The 19,389-nt window shown below is 35.4% G+C and overlaps 2 protein-coding genes and 1 pseudogene across 3 annotated transcripts; all 3 read left to right on the top strand.

The window, feature by feature from the left end:
* Window positions 1-3,246: 3,246 nt before the first annotated feature.
* On the top strand, window positions 3,247-5,441 carry LOC146941568 (uncharacterized; annotated as a pseudogene). The gene is made up of 3 exons (XR_015030035.1): window positions 3,247-3,510; window positions 4,148-4,595; window positions 4,911-5,441. The product of XR_015030035.1 is annotated as an uncharacterized LOC146941568 (transcript).
* Window positions 5,442-9,211: 3,770 nt separating this feature from the next.
* On the top strand, window positions 9,212-10,451 carry LOC146941567 (protein MAINTENANCE OF MERISTEMS-like). The gene is made up of 2 exons (XM_085758018.1): window positions 9,212-9,416; window positions 9,542-10,451. The coding sequence occupies exons 1-2, from the start codon at window positions 9,285-9,287 to the stop codon at window positions 10,115-10,117; spliced, it is 708 nt and encodes a 235-aa protein (XP_085614144.1). The 5' UTR covers window positions 9,212-9,284; the 3' UTR covers window positions 10,118-10,451.
* Window positions 10,452-14,385: 3,934 nt separating this feature from the next.
* LOC146941566 (UDP-xylose transporter 3-like) lies at window positions 14,386-19,389 on the top strand. The gene is made up of 8 exons (XM_085755379.1): window positions 14,386-14,553; window positions 14,762-14,898; window positions 16,484-16,668; window positions 16,772-16,839; window positions 17,707-17,839; window positions 18,375-18,536; window positions 18,620-18,892; window positions 18,994-19,389. Exons 2-8 carry the CDS (start codon window positions 14,778-14,780, stop codon window positions 19,087-19,089), a joined length of 1,038 nt encoding a protein of 345 aa, XP_085611505.1. The 5' UTR covers window positions 14,386-14,553; window positions 14,762-14,777; the 3' UTR covers window positions 19,090-19,389.

The raw sequence follows: 19,389 nt of genomic DNA, 5'->3' as shown, positions 1-19,389 counted from the left end.
GTGGTGGCCCTCTTAGTGGAAAAAAAGATTCCGAGTTACCAACTTCAAGATTTGTCAACACAACCACACACCTTTTGTAATAATTAGCAACAATGTGCCCCATGTCCGGAAAAGTCAACCACTTATCAACAAGATGTGCACAACTTTTTGTATTTGCGGGAGGATGTGAGCCATTTAAAATGTAGTTATAACGATGCTCACCCGCAAATACTTCAACATAATCATCTCTATGATCTTTCGCCCGGAATCCACAATGTCCATCGCCAATAACATCCACCACTTTTTCAATAAATGGAAGCATGAAGCGTGGCATATAATCAATAGGCCTTATAACCGGGATAGCCTTAGGCTTTGGATACCGAGAAGGTGATGGAAGTGGGGAAATTGGTGTTTTACCAAGACGAGCACCTTTTTTCCTTTTATATGATGATGTTGTTGGTGATGGTGACGGTTGACTATCCGGATTTTGGGAATCAACAGCCTCCCAAGAAGAAGGGATCCGACTAGTCGATGTAATTTTTCCTTTAGACCTCGCAATGTCCACTTTTTTCTTGGCTCCCTTGGTTGTTGCTTTTTGTGGTGGTGGAGACATCATGGTGGTTTCAGGAAATGCCAATTGCCGCAAAGCCTCTTTGACTTCAAGCTTCATTTGGAAAGGGAGTTTCTTGAGACGTTCTACAATACCCTTCAACTCATCATCGACCGAAAAACCAAGTTCATTACTTTCTTCTCCCATGCGTAACCTTTGCCAATGGTGGTGTATCTCATCCAATAAAATTGGCTTTTCTTCAAGGAGTTTAGTTGCAATTTCGCAAGCACATTGTAGGCCGTAAGATGTCCTTTGAACACAACCACAAATTTCCTTGTTCATGCACAACGTTTCCCTACAACGTGACTCTTCCATAGCAATGTTGTCCAAAGCATATCTAGACACATGACCACCTAAGCCGGAGTACAAAGTGACATCTTTGAATCTATGTTCCAACACGGTAACGCTCTGACCAAAGGTTGTTTGTATCGCAGTGTGTTGAAGCAACAACATGTTATGTATTTTCTCCCAACAAGTACCCAAATCACCCACACTATTGTCCAAATATTTCTTCACCAAAGCATGAGCCGATTCTACCCTATTGGTGGATCTACAACCAAGATGCAACACACGGTATGTCCATACCCTCACTATTTTCTCCTTCACTTCATTCAAGGTGGTCATGGCATAGGCTAGGAAAGGTGGGAAATCACTACAAGCATCTTGGAACTCCACTAATGCATTTGCATATAACTCTTGAGTGGACGATTCAACCATATCTTTCCATGCCCTCATGATCTTCTTGACAACATCGTGATTACTCACCTCTTTCCCATCCTTTTTTCCCAAAGGATATTTACAATCTAAGACGCACCTTTGTTTAACATTTGCTTGCACATGAAAGTAACAATTCATAGCATAACTTTCCGAGAAAACAATTCCAACCGCTTTCATCAAAGACCCATCTCTGTCGGTAACAATCACCTTAGGCATATTCATCTTTGAAGTAAGAAGTTTACGCAACATTTTTAAAACCCAAACAAAGTTTTCCTCTTTCTCATGCATCAAGAATCCAAACCCAACCGAATATGTCAAATCGGTCGAAGTTACCCCAACTACCTCAAACATTGGCATCTTATACAAGTTGGTTTTGTAGGTGGAGTCCATAACCAAAACCGTTGGAAAATTGTTAAACAACTTAACGGATGTTGGATGAGCCCAAAAGATATCTTCGATTGTGTTACTTTCACTATGTGTTCTTGAGTAATAAGTATAGTTGTGCTCCTCCAACTTCGAGATTAGATATTGCAACGGCTTCTTGTCACCTCTATTTGCCTTCCATATTTTTTGACGTTCATTGTACACTTGCTTCACATTTGTCATGCAATGTGGTCTTTTGTTCTTCAAGTGTATCAAAATATTTCTTGGAAGCATCTTGCTCTTGGTCAAGTCATGTACAATCTTCTTGTCATCCTCCTTTAATCTATCGGCAAGAATGTGTCCTTCTAAAGCCGGCTCCATCGCATGGTTGTGAACTCCATTAAGAATGTTCAATCCCCATTCCTTTGTTTGCGTACTTTGATATCCACTAATCATGAACAAGCACCCGCATTTTCTTGAGCCCGTTGTCGCATGCTTCAGTTTTCTTTAGGCACTTTATGAGCTCCACTCCTTTCACATACTAGGCGCAATATTGGATGGATCAAGCTTGATCTTTGTGTAACAATTGTAAATCCCGCCTTATTTGCTTGACAACGTACCCACCCAAGCAATTCTTCTCTATCTTGAAACTTAATATCGTCAGAAAAAAACCTAGCCGTGTCAACTTCGTGGGCTTGAAGTGGGACGACACCGGGGCTAACATATTTAGAACTTCAACATGGACGGAAGCTCCATCAATGTTTGGTTTGACTTCAACCTTAGGCGGTTTGACATCTCCGGAAATTTGGACAAAATTACGTTTTGTCTCTCCCGAAACATCTTCCGCGTTCTCGGTCATTACTATAATTAAACAACACAAAAATATAAATTAACAACTTACTAATGCATATACATTAATGCCATAATGAACTAAAACAAAAAAAAAAACAAAGAAAAAAAAGTTTGGAAAAAATGGCAGTAGCTGCCATTTTTTCGCACCAAAATTTTTTCCAAAGAGTTACTCGGTAGTTAACTACCGAGGTTTTCCTCGGCAGTAAGGAACCGTGGTTTTCCTCGGCAGTATACTACCGAGATTTCCCATGCCAGTGTTACGTAACTGACGTTGTAAAACCATGACATATCCAAAAAATAAACCGAATAAAATGAACAATACCTGTTTTTTTACGTCAAAAGTGTGTTGATACATCCTATGCTTGATGCTTGAATCATTTTGGAGCAAGATTTGATGAAAAAAAATTTTAGGATTTTGGGTTGGATTGGAGTTGTATGGAAGGTGATGAGAAAATAGTGTGTAAGGGGATCAAGTGACTGTTTCATCTGATGAAACAGTTTTTCTCGGCAGTTAACTACCGAGGAATTCCTCGGCAGTTAACTGCAGCCGGATTTTGAATTCCTCGGCAGTTAACTGTCGAGGGGGTAAAAAGGTATTTTACATGTGTGTCCCAGCCATATGGAATGTGTCAACAACAATTTTCTTTTAATTTTTAAGGTTGTAAGTAACTTTTTTTTACCGCAACTCTAGTAATTTCAAGGTGTTGACTCGGGCAAATGAAAATTGTTGTTCACACATTTGAGAAGGCTGTGGCACACATGTAAAATACGGTTTTGCCCCCTCGGCCATTAAGTACCGAGGATTTCAAAATCCGGCTGCAGTTAACTGCCGAGGAATTCCTCGGTAGTTAACTGCCGAGGTTTTCTGAACATAAACAGAACGAAACAGAAGCAGTTTCCAGTTTCATTGTTTTTCTTCAAACACATCCCAAGCCAATCCTCAGTACATTTTCATGATTTGCAAGCCAATCAACCGCACATTATCACAAGTAAGTACCATTAATCATTGCAATGTTAATGTTAGTTTGTTTAGGTTTATTTTTTTTAAAAAATTAGAGTAGTTTGCATGTGGTTAGGGTTGATTTTAAAATTGACAATTTAATGTTTGCATGTGTAGTTTTTGAATGGATAAACGAATGTAGTTGTTGCCTGTGCTGTTTAAATGATAATGTGGCTTTGGATGGTGGCAAATGAACACAATTTGAATATGTTTTATACTTTGCACACATAGTGTTTGATAAAATGCCTCAATGACAATTTTATTGATTATTTAGTTAGTTTATGTTATGAGAGTTATATTGAATGATGTTTAGGTTATGATGGAAATGTTGCACACAAATTATATTGAAATGATGATTATATTGAATGGTTATAGTTTTAGTTATGTTTATGTTTATGGAAATGTGAATGTTTATGTTGAAATGATGATAATAATGATTATATTGAATGTTTATGTTTATATGAATGATATTAGGTTATGGAAATGATGTTCATTGTTGTACTTTTAATGTGTTTGATTATGTTTATGTTTTGTTTAGTTTTAATGTAAATGTTTATGTTTAGTCTAGATTTAATGTGTTTGATTAGGTTATGGAAATGATGTAAATTTTTTAATTGTTTGTGTAGATATGGCCGATCAGGACCCCATTGATCCATCTAAGATGATTGGTGGTAGGCGTGCTCAGACACAAAGCTACCGGAAGGAGAAGGAGAGGAAAAACGCACATATCCTAAAGAGGGGAAGAGGTCGGAGGGGGGTGGTTCAGGGACTTCTCGGCCTTCTGAGGCTTCTCAGACACAGCCTGAAGAATCGCAGGTGGTTGACCTGACCCAGGAGTTGGAGTACCTGAAATATCAGGATCACCATGATGTGACTGACGGTGGGTACGACGAGCAGTATATGCCAGAGCAGTCGCATATGCTAGAGGAGCCAGACGAGGATGACATTGCAGCAGCGGCTGCCCCGGAGGTGTTACCTAAGGACCCTCCCTTTCCTGGAGGACCGCAAAACATATCTCTGCTTCACTGTTATGTCAATCATGTGGCATTGCCGCTTTGGTATAATTCAGAGAACGTAAGTATTGTTTTTTAAATGTTCTTTCTTTATGTTTAATTATGTGTGTGCTTGTTTAATTATTATATCAACTTTTATATGTGTTTTTTTTTTTAATTCCTTTCTTTATGTTTAATTATTTTCTTTATTTTTTCTTTCTTGATTTAAATTGTTTTATTTATATGTTTTATCTAAAAAAAATTATTTATATGTTTTCTTTATATGTGATTTTCTTTATATGTTTTCTTTATTTTTATTTTAGCATTTGTTAAGTTTTATATTTATTAGTTAAATGTTTACATTGTTTAAACTATGTTTATTTTTCTATTTTTTCAGTGCCGCAAGAAGCGTACTGTAAAACCAATTAATCATGGCCCTAAGATTTTGAGTCTCAGACGTCCAAACGGCAATCAGAGATGGTTTTGGGATCCGCTTAGGGAGAGTGGCTTACATGACTTGGTCTACTTGGGCTACGCCACTGTGCCTCACGCTTTGTTGATGACTCTATGCGAGAGGTGACATTCCGAGACCAGCACTTTTCACATGCCCATGGGGGAGATGACTGTGACTTTGGACGATGTCGTATGTCTTATGCATGTCCCGGTGGAAGGGCGGATGTTGGGCCACCGAAAGAAGATGTTGAGATCGGATGGAGAGGCACTACTGGTGAGGCACTTGGGTGTGTCGCAGAGGGAGGCAGAGAAAATCTGCAATAGAGAGTATGGTGGGTACATTAGTTACCCAAAGCTGAGGGAGTTCTATTCGACGCACCTTGGTAGAGCTAACATTTTGGCGGATACAGAGGATCCAGAGGAGCTGGAGGAGTTGGGGAGGGTTAGGACTTATTGTGTGAAGTGCTACATGTAACAGCCCGGGTGGGTCCCGCACCTATTAGTGGGGCCGTCCCACTACCCCGGCACTGTCACTCACAAGCTTAATCACTACCCCCCTCCTCTAGTAGTGTTTTTGCCTCCCGTGGGAATCGAACCTAGTACCTGGGGATAAGTACTACTTCAATGCATTCCCACTACCAATTGAGCTAGCTCAATTGGTAGTGGGAATGCATTGAAGTAGTACTTATCCCCAGGTACTAGGTTCGATTCCCACGGGAGGCAAAAACACTACTAGAGGAGGGGGGTAGTGATTAAGCTTGTGAGTGACAGTGCCGGGGTAGTGGGACGGCCCCACTAATAGGTGCGGGACCCACCCGGGCTGTTACAAAAAAAGAACAGCCCAATTTTCGCTAGTTATATTTTATTATTTATTTATGTGTGTTATATGTGCTCATGTGTGATTATTTGCCTCTGTGTGTATTTTTAGTTGGGAATTGTAGGATTCGGTGTTAGAAGGGTATTTTAGTCATTTTGGACTTTGGGGCATTTTGGTCATTTTAAGAGTAGGGGTAATTTTGTAATTTTGTTGAGGATTGTTTTTAGTGCTTAGTGAGAGTTGTTATCTTACTAAGTTACTAGAGAGTGTAGTAATTATTTTATTTACCGGTAAGTGACCGTTAGTGATATATTTTACCGTTAAGTGAGTAGTAACATTTGGGGTTAGAATAGAAATGGGTTAGGCCCGTTAAGGTTTGTGAGATAAGCCCAATTGGATAGAGCATATATAAACTCTAGTTGTTGGTGAAAATTAGGTTTTACAAACATTTATCATTTCATTTCATTTGAGAGAAGAGGTAGAGATAGAGAGAAGAAAGGGTTTGAAGAGATTGAAGAGGAAGGCTAGAGCTAGAAGAGGGATTCATCATCTAGGAGCTAAATTGAAGCTTGGGTTAGAGAATCTTGGTGCTAGAGGTCAGAGGGTTAGATTTCAACCATAATTCATAACTTTTCATTTCTACCCATTTTGTGAAATTGATGAATTGAATCTAATTGTTGTAAATTTGTGCATGATTGTTGTTGTTATGTTTGAGAACATGATTTATATGATAATTGTATGTTAGTATGTGAATTAACATGTTTAAATGCATAGTTGTTGGTGCTTTGTGTACTTGAGCAAGTTTGATGAGAATTGAAGTTGTGGTGTTGAATTGTGCATGAATTTGTGTTCATTAGTTGTTATTGATTTGGAACATGTTGTTGTTGAATTGGTGCTTTGGGTACCAAGATTGATGAATTGATGAAGAGACTTTGATGTTGTTGTTGATTTATGCCATGAGTGTTCCATTTTATGAAGTTGCTGTTTTAAGAGTTTGATGAAAATGGGTTATTCATGGTGGATTGTGATTCTTGATGAATTAAGGTGAAATGTTGGTGTTGTTGTGTTGGTATAAGTTTAATGAAATTCTGTTTTTAGTTATAAGATTTGGTTGTGAAAAGTTTTGGGAAGAAGCTTAGGTTTTTATATGAAGAGCTAGTTAAGTGATTTTGGAATGAGAAATGATGTTTCAAGTTTTTTTAAGTGGTGGTTATAAGGGGTTTAATAATGGGTTAAGTTTTGGAAATGATTGGGAAGTATTGGGGTTGGATTATGTGACTTAAAAGCAATTATTTGAGAAAATTCGTATTTGAAAGTTGATTTCTGCATAAACTGTTGCTGTCAAAATCATGAAGCGATTTCGCGAATCATGAGGTGATTTTGACAGCAACAACAAATTTCGTTGCACAGTCTGATGCTGTCAAAATCATGAAGCGATCTTACGAATCATGAAGCGATTTTAACAGCCCAGAAACCTCAAAAATGCATTTGTCTTCAATCCAATTGTTTCTAAACTTATTCCTAAGTATAGGGACTTCTCTCTAATCATCTAGGGGTATTTTTATGAAAGAAATAACTTTGTTTAAAGGGTTTAATGAGTTAACTTGTTTTGCCTTGAAAATTGAATTCTTTTGTAAAAACGATAAAGTGAGACGAACTTTGTGTTTTCATGAAATCATCGTATTTGGCCGATGAAATGCTTATGTAACCTCTACTGCACATATATGTGAATTGTGAGAATACATGACATAGGCAATTGAGCTCGTTTACTTGGTTTTGGCTTAGGTGCTCAATTATTTTCAATGTTGTGATTTTTGGAGACGAACTTGGTATAAATGATTTTTGAGAGCCAATTGCTTATGAACCCTTTATGAATAGATTAATATGATTATGAGATGATGTATGAATGGTTGTTGAGTGATGAATATGATGTTTGTGATCATATGTTGTATTTGTTCCTCTATTTGGATTGTAAGGAATTATGTGGAAATGTGGCAACTATATGTTGATTTATGTGGAGATGATTAATGATGTATGTATATGTCAAGTGGTGGTGAATTGTTGTCGATGCATATATACTAATTGAATGGTGATGAACATGTTTATGTTATGTTATTTGTTGAACATGTTAAATGTTGATTGTTGGCGGTGTATATATGTGACAACTATATTGCTTGAATTATGGATGTTGTTGGTGATTGTACATATGTTAAGTGGTGGTGAATTGTTGTTGATTGCATGTGTACAAGTATTGGTGATGGTGAGGTGATTATTGTTTGTGTGAACATATGCATTGAGTCGAGTCATATGTTCATGCATTCATGACTGATGGTGGCGGATTTTATATCCAATTGAGGTGATTACGATGTTTTTGTTGCATCGAAGGTGACGACCTTGAGGTGATTTGGTACCACATGCATCTAGAAGAGTCTAGAGCATTATATGCATTTGAATAATTGATGAGTTGTGTCATAATTGAATATATGACTTGGTGAATTTGTGGATTGGTGAAATTTGGTGAATGTTGTGATTGTGTGGATTGGTGTATATGTACATTGGTGGATTTTGTTGATGGTTGTGAATAATTGAATTATGCTCTAATTGCATGTCTTATTTGTTTGTGCTTATACACTTGGTGAATCTATTTGATGATAATTAATTTGATAATAATGATGAAGTGAGAGTTGTATATGTATATACGTAAGATGTGATGATTTCTTTGATAATGATGATTGCTTGCTTATATCTTCGAAATGATGAATTGTACTTGTTGAGTTAAGTATGCTAAGTGAAGAATAAAGTGAGTAATCCTTCATTGATTGATAATTGATGAACTTATGTCGATGATATGTTTAGAGATTGGATATACTTGCTATGCCATGTTAATAATGTGATAGCTTGAAATGTAAGTGATGGGGGATAATCATGTGATGCCAGTATTCTAGGAGGGATGGTTATGTATGTGCGATATGTATGAATCCTTGAATGCTATGTTTTCATATGGATTATGATGATGTAATGCTAACCCTCAGTGGTTTACCACCTACCTTTCTGTATGGACGGGTAGATGGAGTGCAGGATGCTTAGTTTGTTTGCTTGATGATGCCGAGGAGTGGAGTTCCTCTTTTTATGCAAGCGCCTAGATTAGGGCTCTGATCTAGGGTAGTTCTTGCATGTTATTTTATTTGACTATGTATTTTAGAGTTGAGTTGGTACTTATTATTTGAGATTTGGAGAATACATTTGTATTTTGTTGAGACCTGGAGATGTTTTATGATTATATGTATGTTTCGCTGCTATGTTATGTAAACATGATCTTTATGCATGTATGAATTGTGGTTTATTCGAAGACGTAGCATCTATTTCTAGAATATGTTTGTAAATTCGCGCGTTTTACCGCTTATTAGAAATAGGGTGTTACACTACCTTCTCTACTTGGTTGGATGCTTGTTGTTTGGGGATAGAAGCAACAAACGCATCGAGTTGATCTATTTGACGACTATGGAGGACGGCTACGCGGGGATGCGTACTTATTCGTGGGGAGGGATGGCACTTGCATGCCTGTACCATGAGTTAGCTGAGGCCTGTTTGCCCGGAGACAGGCAACTTGGGGGAAGCGTGACACTGCTCACTGTAAGAAAAATTAAATTAAATTTTTTTTTGTTAACTTTAATTTTTTTTTGTTAACTATTATCTTTTTTTGTTATATATTTTCCGTGCGCAATTATTTATAAATGTGATTTGTATGGTTTGTGCAGGCATGGTTTTTGGCGCACTTCCCTAAGTTTTATACTGTTGATCCAAACCCGGACTACATTGAAAATTTACCGGTTGCGGCGAGGTGGACTCTTCAGAAGGGTCATGGAGAGGGGACCACGTATCGGATGGCACTTGATCGTATTACGTTTGATGACGTATGTTGGAGGCCGTACGAAGGGCACATGGAGATCCAGGCTTTCGAGGAGGTATTCTGGTATTCAGGCTGGATTATGTGCAGTGATCGTAGGGTGTACCGTCACTTGCCTGAGAGGGTATTGAGGCAGTACGGATACGTCCAGTCCGTCCCTAGACCTCCGTATGATATTGTAGAGCTGTCAGCGAGTGAGATTGTGCAGGCCTTCGTCGACTTCCGCCCTCGCACGCTTAAGGCGGCCGATTGGGGTGAGCATGCAGGAGAGGATACATGGCGTATGGCAGAGGGCTACGTACGATGGTACACCGTTGTGTCTCACCCTCAGATTTTGTCACTTCTTCCGAGAGATATTCCGAGGCCTCCAAATGAGGAGCAGATCATTGCAGAGCAGTGGGAGCGACGAGGCGAGAAGCTCCCCTGACACCTACGACATGGTTAGCGGCGCTGTTGCCCATGCTGATGAGTTTTTGGGTCAGGAGGTGATGAGCATGACCCCTCAGCAGTTGTATGCGGCCTTGCATGATGTTAGGCAGCAGATCGCACCGATCATTACCAGGAGGAGAGCCCAGAGACCGAGGAGGAGGCACCAGCAGCATCAGCAGGACCAGGACCAGCAGTAGGATTAGGACTACTAGTATTTTATGTTTAGGATATATTTTTAGGACTTGGTTTTATTTTCATGACATTTGGCCGTTTTGTTTATACTTTCATGACATTTGTTGTTACTTGTTTCGATGACATTTTTTTTATGACAATTGTTCGTTTCCGTATTATATTTTCAATTTCAATTATGTTGGTAATTTTCTTCGACTAGCTTTATGGTTTGGCATTGAAACAATGTGTTTACAATGTGTAAAAACACACGTAACAGGTTCAGCCATTTTCTGGCTTCAGGACGCCTCGATACTTAACTGCCGAGGTTTTCCTCGGTACTAAACTGTCGAGGTTTTCCTCGGTACTTAACTGCCGAGTTTTTGTTTTATGTTGTTTAGAATAGTATTGTTTTTGAAAATGTTAAATTATAATAAGTACACAACATTAATTCAAATAAAAATTGCGTATTGAATAAATAAATTCGATAAGTACACAACATTAATTCTTAGACAATTTTATTTAGATATAATTTTATCTACGTTACAATACATGGTGGTATCATTACATTACATTACGTAAAAGACATGTATGTCAACTATCATTACATTACATTCGGAAATGTACCTTCCAACTACAACAATTATCTTACCTCTGAATGGGGTCAATTCAAACTAGCTAAACAGCAGGACTCCAGCATTCGTCTAGAAGTATTATTGTTCCATTCCAAATGTTAAATTCTGGTTGGTCTTGGTTTTAAATGATAGTATCTAAGAGTCAACGGAATGAGGTCCAGACCTTGACACTTCGATACCATCATTTAAACGAAGCCAACCAGAAATTAACATTTAGAATGGAATAAAAACACCCCCGGTCGAATGCCGGTGTCCTGCCATTTAACTAGTTTGAATTACCCCATCCAGAGGAAGACAATTGTTGTAGTTGGAATGTGCATTCCAACTACAACAAATGTCTTACCTCTGAAATGGGGTAAATTCAAACTTGTCAAACAACAGGACTCAAGCATTTCGCTCAGCGTTCATGCATTCCTTTGAAAAGAATAAATTTTTGTTAGGCTTGATTTAGATGAATGTATTCCAGTACCACCGAAATGAGGTCCATTCCTTGACACTTAATACCTTCATCTAAACCAGCCAAACAAAAATTTAATCTTTTCAAAGAAAAACATGAACGCTGAGCGAAATGCTTGAGTCCTCGCCGTTTGGCAAGTTTGAATTACCCCATTTCAGAGGTGAGACAAATGTTGTAGTTTGAATGTACCTTACCCTAACTAATGACGATCTTCTGGCGGAATCAAACTGTTGATGATATCTTCAGTTGATCTCAGCAACGTCACCCGCATATCGGTCCACTGGAATATGTTGTGCTCCCAAAACATGCTCGTCACGTTTTCGTCGTTCTTTAACTCCACCCAAGTGAATGATACCCTCCCCTCGTCGAGCGTCGGACGTTTATACCGGACGTTTTGCACCCTCCTTGTGTCTCGGGGGTTGACTCCTTGGTTGAATTCATTCAGTTGATCCTTGAGACCTCTTAACGTTACATCAAGGCACCGAACCTTCAACCTCTGAGGTTCTCCGCCGTTGAATTCTGCATGAACGTCGTTCCACCCGGCCATTGTTTCAAATCTACACACATAGAAATTTAAAATAATCAATGAAAACTCATTCAAACATTTCATCAAACACTTAATGTGCAAATTATACATAGACTCTAAAAATCATAAAAATAACCCTAAAATGTAATTGTCTAAAAAAAAACGTAAAATATAACAAACTTATTCAAATTATATTTACTCTTAAAATAAATCATATAGTCTTACTAAAATAAAATAAAAAATATAAAACACCAAATTAAAAAATAACCCTAAAATTTTAAATTATAACATAATCATCATGCAAACATTTTAACAAAATTAATCAACTAACATCTAATCTAAAAATGATTTATAACATGTAAATCTAATTAAAAACTAAAATAAAAAAATTAATTTAAAACACCAAATTAAAATATAACCAATAAATTTTAAACTATAACATAAACATCATACAAACATTTTAACTAAATTAATCAACTAACATTTACTCTAAAAATGAATTATACTATGTAAATCTACTCAAAAACTAAAATAAAATAAATCTACTCAAAAACTAAAAAATAAAAACATTTATAACAACTAAAATTTAAGTTAATAGCATTATAATTACTTACTTGTGATTTTGTTGAATAAATTTGGTTGGATTTGGTTGGGTTTTTTAGAGAAATTTGTGAGAGAGATTTGAGAAAAAAAAATTGGAAGATGTGATGAATAATGGAGATGAGAGAGCTTCTGCCAGACTTGTAGCAGAAGAAACTCGGTAGTTAACTACCGAGGAAAACCTCGGCAGTTAACTGCAGCCGGATTTTGAAATCCTCGGTACTTAACTGCCGAGGGGGCAAAAGCGTATTTTACATGTGTGCCACAACCTTCTCAAATGTGTGAACAGCAATTTTTCGGACAAATATGGTGACGTACGTGAGGTTATGATTTTTACACAACATATTAAGAGGAAGTATTTAATTATATCGGTTTTGAAATAACGTCAAAATAAATCTCTTTAAAATAAATATTTTTTTTAGACGAACTACACTAGTTTTAAAATAAACATTTGCTATCAACACACGTTGGCTCAGTTGGTAAGGAACGGGTTACTTCCTTGTAGAAGGTTGTGTGTTCGATTCCCTCTGCCGATGTGAGGGCAGTGTTGGTGGGTGATCCGTAAGTACCTCTATAAGTGTCCTTTGATCCCGGAGGCGTGCCCTGACCCTGGTGGTGACCGGAGCCGAACCCACCTAAACTTTTTGTAATAAAAAAAATAAACATTTGCTCACCACCAAAAAAAAATATTCACCACCTGTGTTCGATTCCCTCTGCCGATGTGAGGGCAGTGTTGGTGGGTGATCCGTAAGTACCTCTATAAGTGCCCTTTGAGCCCGGAGGCGTGCCCTGACCCTGGTGGTGACCGGAGCCGAACCCACCTAAACTTTTTGTAATAAAAAAAAATAAACATTTGCTCACCACCAAAAAAAATATTCACCACAAAAAAAATAAACATTTGCACAGATAAACAATTAAAACAATTAGATGGAACACAAACATCAATTGAAAAGAATAACTAGGTATGATACGTTCAACCGAGATTATAGTCCTAGTGTTAAGATATGTCGTCTACAAAAAGATGACTGCATTCATCAGCCGAATCTATATCAAATAATAATATATCATGACAAAACAATATACTCCTATTAAATATCAATGAAAATCTGATTTTCACGACAACAAAAAATAGATTGAACTTCATACATCGCCAGTTTAAAAAATGTTGCATTGTTGATAGACCACGACTACTCGAATATATGACTTTCAAAAATTTATATATTACAGTCAAACATTTTTAATAATATGACGAGTATGATTCACTGGCAATATAAAAAAGTTTATACTTACTGTGTATGTATGTGTGTGTGTATATATGTATATATATATCCATAAAAAAAAATGTATATATATATATATATATATATATATATATTTAAATCATTGTACATTTTCATCGAATTCATACAAAATTTTAAAATTACATATATTTGATAAAATAAAATTTAAGATATAATACAATAATTATATGGTACATGATAGTTCACATACATTGAGTAAAATGTGCATTAATATTATTACCACCTTATATGAGAAACTCTTAAACAAAAGTAGTAGAGCAAATGACATTCTTCATGGATCATTAGTTTTTTGGTAGAAAAAACAAAAGGTTGGCATCGCAAAACCATAAGTATTTTAGCAAAGTTTCAATAAAATATAAACTTGACGTTGATTTTAATTAGCTTTCATTTGTTTGGAACTAAAATTACGCTTTTTATTCTCTTATTTTTCTCTTTTCCTCTTTGCAAACAGCAACAAACAAGAATGCAACGCAATCCACCCAATTCATCTGCATTTTCCATTCACCTTGACAAACCTCAACCATTGTCACCTAACTTTAATTTTTGCTTTGTCTGGTTCTGTTTTCGTTAATTTTTTTTTCCCATTTCATTGACCAGACTGCGTTTTCTCCCTATTTAATTTGTGACATGACCATAAAATTTCATTGCTCAAAACCACAGCTTTTGTCTATACAAAATTAGATCTTAATTCTTTTCTCACAGTTTGTTGAAGATCACACCCACACCCAATTAGTTTCACTTTCTTGTGTGAGTTTGTTCTGTTCTCAATGATTTTTTTAAATTGTTATTTTGTTTTATGGGTTTTGGTTAATCATGCATCCATTCACGTTGTTTCTTTCAATGTGTATTTTTCATGCTATCAAATTTCTTTTTTTATAGTTTGATGTTTGGAAAATTTTGTGACTTTGTTGCTCTTATGGATATTTTTATTAATTTTTTTTTTGTTTTTGTTCAGAACAACAAAGAATAAGATGGGTGATGGAGAAAAATTCCAATTGGGAACTATCGGTGCACTGAGTCTATCTGTGGTGTCATCTGTGTCGATTGTGATTTGTAACAAGGCGTTGATGAGTACATTGCAATTCATTTTTGGTAAGTTCATAGATGTTTAATAATTTTTTATTTGCAATTTGATATGGTTGGATACTTATATGAATATGAGTTTTTTTTTTCTTCCGTGGTGACTGTTACTGCATGTTTCTTCCATGCATCTGCTTTTTCATGATTGAATACATAATTTAATTTAAACGAGGTTTGATAGATTTGAGATTCTTTGGAATCACATCAAATGGTATGAATTGATATGTGATTTCATTTCATCAATTAGAGTATTGTAGTCGAAGACTTGCACTATTTTTTGTTAGGAGTATCGAGATGCTTACTGGTAATAATTTTGAATGTTCGTTGAGGGTATCTCTGTCCTTGTTGATGATAAGTTCTAATGCACAATTTAGTGACAAGTTGTATTATATCCTTATTGTCGATTAAAGTAAATTTTAAAATAAACAAATCATCCATGATTTGTACATCAAGCAGCCGGAACAAAAAAGATCTTATATAAATGATAAATAACTACACGTTTGTGCAATACATGTTCACAACAGACATAATAGAAATTTATCCTATTAGTCCCTTGGAACATATGCATAAAAAATCAAACGATATAAGTAGAGACATGCGTACATACATAATCTAATGATACAACCGATGTGACCTAATATCATATTTTTTTTCATCGTATTATATGCAAAATGACTTTTATAGTTAAGATCCATTCAATTAGTTTTATCATGGAAGAGTATCGTGATCCTAACTATTAAAGTATTTATTGGATTTGGGATTTGTCGCATTCAACAAATTTTCGTACAACATTGTCATTTGTGCTTGAATTCCGCATTCATAGATTTTATTTTGGGCACAAGAGGCATTGTCATGTGATGACATCACATTTTATTAAAAATTCAAAATTTTATATCCTACGTAGTTAAGGCTTCCTCCTACTTGTCTTAGATATGTAGACGTCTAAAGGTTTAATGGACATCATTGAATTTCTATGCAGCTACAACATTGACAAGTTGGCATCTTCTTGTTACATTTTGTTCTCTTCATGTGGCACTAAAAATGAAATTTTTTGAGCACAAGCCTTTTGAGCAGACGGAACAAAAAAGATCTTATATAAATGATAAATAACTACACGTTTGTGCAATACATGTTCACAACAGACATAATAGAAATTTATCCTATTAGTCCCTTGGAACATATGCATAAAAAATCAAACGATATAAGTAGAGACATGCGTACATACATAATCTAATGATACAACCGATGTGACCTAATATCATATTTTTTTTCATCGTATTATATGCAAAATGACTTTTATAGTTAAGATCCATTCAATTAGTTTTATCATGGAAGAGTATCGTGATCCTAACTATTAAAGTATTTATTGGATTTGGGATTTGTCGCATTCAACAAATTTTCGTACAACATTGTCATTTGTGCTTGAATTCCGCATTCATAGATTTTATTTTGGGCACAAGAGGCATTGTCATGTGATGACATCACATTTTATTAAAAATTCAAAATTTTATATCCTACGTAGTTAAGGCTTCCTCCTACTTGTCTTAGATATGTAGACGTCTAAAGGTTTAATGGACATCATTGAATTTCTATGCAGCTACAACATTGACAAGTTGGCATCTTCTTGTTACATTTTGTTCTCTTCATGTGGCACTAAAAATGAAATTTTTTGAGCACAAGCCTTTTGAGCAGAAAGCGGTGATGGGATTTGGAATTCTGAATGGAATCTCGATTGGGTTGTTAAATTTGAGTCTGGGTTTCAATTCTGTTGGATTCTATCAGGTGTTTTTTTTGTACGTGTTCTGTTTTTTAAATCCTTTATTGTTGTTGTTTGGGCATTTTTTTTTCAAGAATTTTGAATAAACTCTTTTACATATGCATTCAGATGACAAAGTTGGCAATAATTCCGTGTACTATTCTACTGGAGATTCTTTTTCTTGGCAAGAAATTCAGGTCTCATTTAGCCTCTTATCGTCTATATACATTTATGGTTGATCTCTTGACATATATATATCAAACATTTTGAGTTGAGATCTTCTCCATTTACAATTATCTCAATTTCCTCCATTTAGAAAGACAAAGACACAAAAAATCTCAAAAATAATACTTCCTCCGTCCTTATATGTAAGCACTCTTTTATTAGAGGCAAAGAGTGCTTACATATAGGGACGGATGGAGTAGTATACAATAATTAATGATGACGAGACTCATTTATTGAAAGCATCCATTATCTATTTTCTGTGTTTATCTTTCTCGAAATTGTATACTCCATTTATTTTGAGAAATGGAGATGAACCTTACTCAAACATTTTATAGTTTATACATTTTTTTTAAATTTCCAAGACATCGTGTAATTGGCAACATGACAAATGTTTGTGTATTGTCCTTTATGATATTCACAAGTCTTGAGGAATCTATACAATTTGACATTTTGACCAAAATTATCATTATCATTTTTTCTGGTTTTTTTTATTGACATAGTTATCTTGATTGTAATCCCTATGTTTCTTTCGTCGCATTTGCAGAAAAATTATGTTCTTATTTACTCGTCAATTTTAAAGATTAATGAAACATCCTCTGCCATTTTATCAATATTACTTTTAGTTATTCACTGCAGAGAGAAATGTATGATACAATATATTAAATTATTAAGGTTATTATTGGAAAAAGACAAATAATCATAACAAAAGTAACAAAGTTAATTGGTTACTTTGGTGTGTTTAAAAAGTCAAAAAAATACAAAATATTAAAAAGGAACGAAGGAAGAACTTGTAAACAATTTTAATTGTATTGACTGTTCTCTTGTTTTTATAACTGCAGTAGAAGAACCCAATTTTCTCTTGCAATCCTACTTTTGGGTGTTGGAATTGCAACAATCACTGATTTACAACTCAATGCGTTGGGCTCTTTCTTATCTTTTCTGGCAGTGATAACAACGTGTGTTGCTCAAATTGTATCCTTAAAGAAAATTTCACTCTTGTTAACTGCTCTAGTTTTTAAAATGTTTACTATTCTGTCAGTTGTGTTTTTCTTTGTGTGCAGTGATCTTCAACCTTATGAAATTATTTTTAACGATAAATATGTTGCTAACAACACAGGGAAAAGTGTTACATAAATGCATATCTTATTCCTATAAAATTGTTCTTATGATAATCACGTCGCTAACTTCATGACAACAAACATTTTACCTAAGCTTCCCTTTGTATGTGAGATGACATATATCTTCTACATTAATGCAACTTATATTTTCTCTTATTATGGAAAAGTAAAATTCTGTAAACTTTACATGTCTTATATTATCTCGAGTTTTATGTAAAAGTTTGCATGCATGTGTGAGCATGCATATATTCATTTAATTTGAGCATGATTTGGAAGTGTATATTTATGCTGTGTTGACCACTTGAAAAGGACGATAAGTTTTTTTTTTTTAGTGTTATAATTGTTTGTGTTTGTTATGTCTTGTTAAGATCTTAATAAGCTGACTTCAGATGACAAACACCATCCAGAAAAAGTTTAAGGTTTCTTCTACTCAACTTCTATATCAATCATGTCCATATCAGGCAGCAACATTGTTGATAACCGGACCATATTTGGATAAAATTCTCACTGATCTAAATGTTTTTGCTTTCAAGTACACAACACAAGTGACGGTGAGATTTAAAAAAGACATATGTGCTTATTGTTGAACTTAAACTCTTTCTGTCTACTAATATATTAATTTTATGCATTGTAGTTTGCCATCGTTCTTTCATGTCTTATTTCTATCTCGGTCAACTTTAGTACATTTCTTGTAATTGGAAAGACATCTCCAGTTACGTACCAAGTCCTTGGACATCTTAAGACATGTCTTGTATTGGCTTTTGGTTACATTATTGTACGTGATCCTTTTAGTTGGAGAAACATACTAGGAATTTTGGTAGCCATGGTTGGGATGCTTATGTATTCCCACTTTTGCATTCTTGAGAATCAACAAAAAGCACTTGAAACTGCAGCACAAGCATTACAGGTTTGTTTATTTACAGAGAGCACTTTTATTCCTCGTGCTTTTTTATTGGTAAATTGACATAAGAAACTACTTTGTGATTCCTTGTTTTCCAATGTTTTCAGGCAAGAGAAGGGGAATCTGATCCCCTCATTAACGTGGAAAATGGAAGTACAATATTGAACAAGAGGCCCCCTATTTGGAATAAGGAAAAAGACTAACTTTGTAAGAGTACATTCAATCTCCACTAAGAATAGTATATCCTTAGTGGAATTATATCCTAAGTTAACAAGTTTGACATACTCAAAATTTAAATACCATGGTGGTTTGATTCACTCGTTACAATTAGTTTAGTGTTGTGTGCATTATTAGTCAACTAACATTATATTATTAGGGGAAAGAAGTTCATGGTATTATTCAAGTTTGGGCCAACAAATTTGGCTCAATTTAACTTGTACTTGTATATATTACACATCATATTTCATATGTATAGAAATGGCAAAACTACATCCTTGGATTAA

Source organism: Medicago sativa, chromosome 3 (assembly GCF_051527215.1).
Source record: "Medicago sativa cultivar Bolivia chromosome 3, Bolivia_mono, whole genome shotgun sequence".
NCBI classification, from domain to species: Eukaryota; Viridiplantae; Streptophyta; class Magnoliopsida; order Fabales; family Fabaceae; genus Medicago; species Medicago sativa.
Note: the sequence above shows the minus strand (reverse complement) of the source record. Positions and strands in the feature narration are given on the sequence as shown.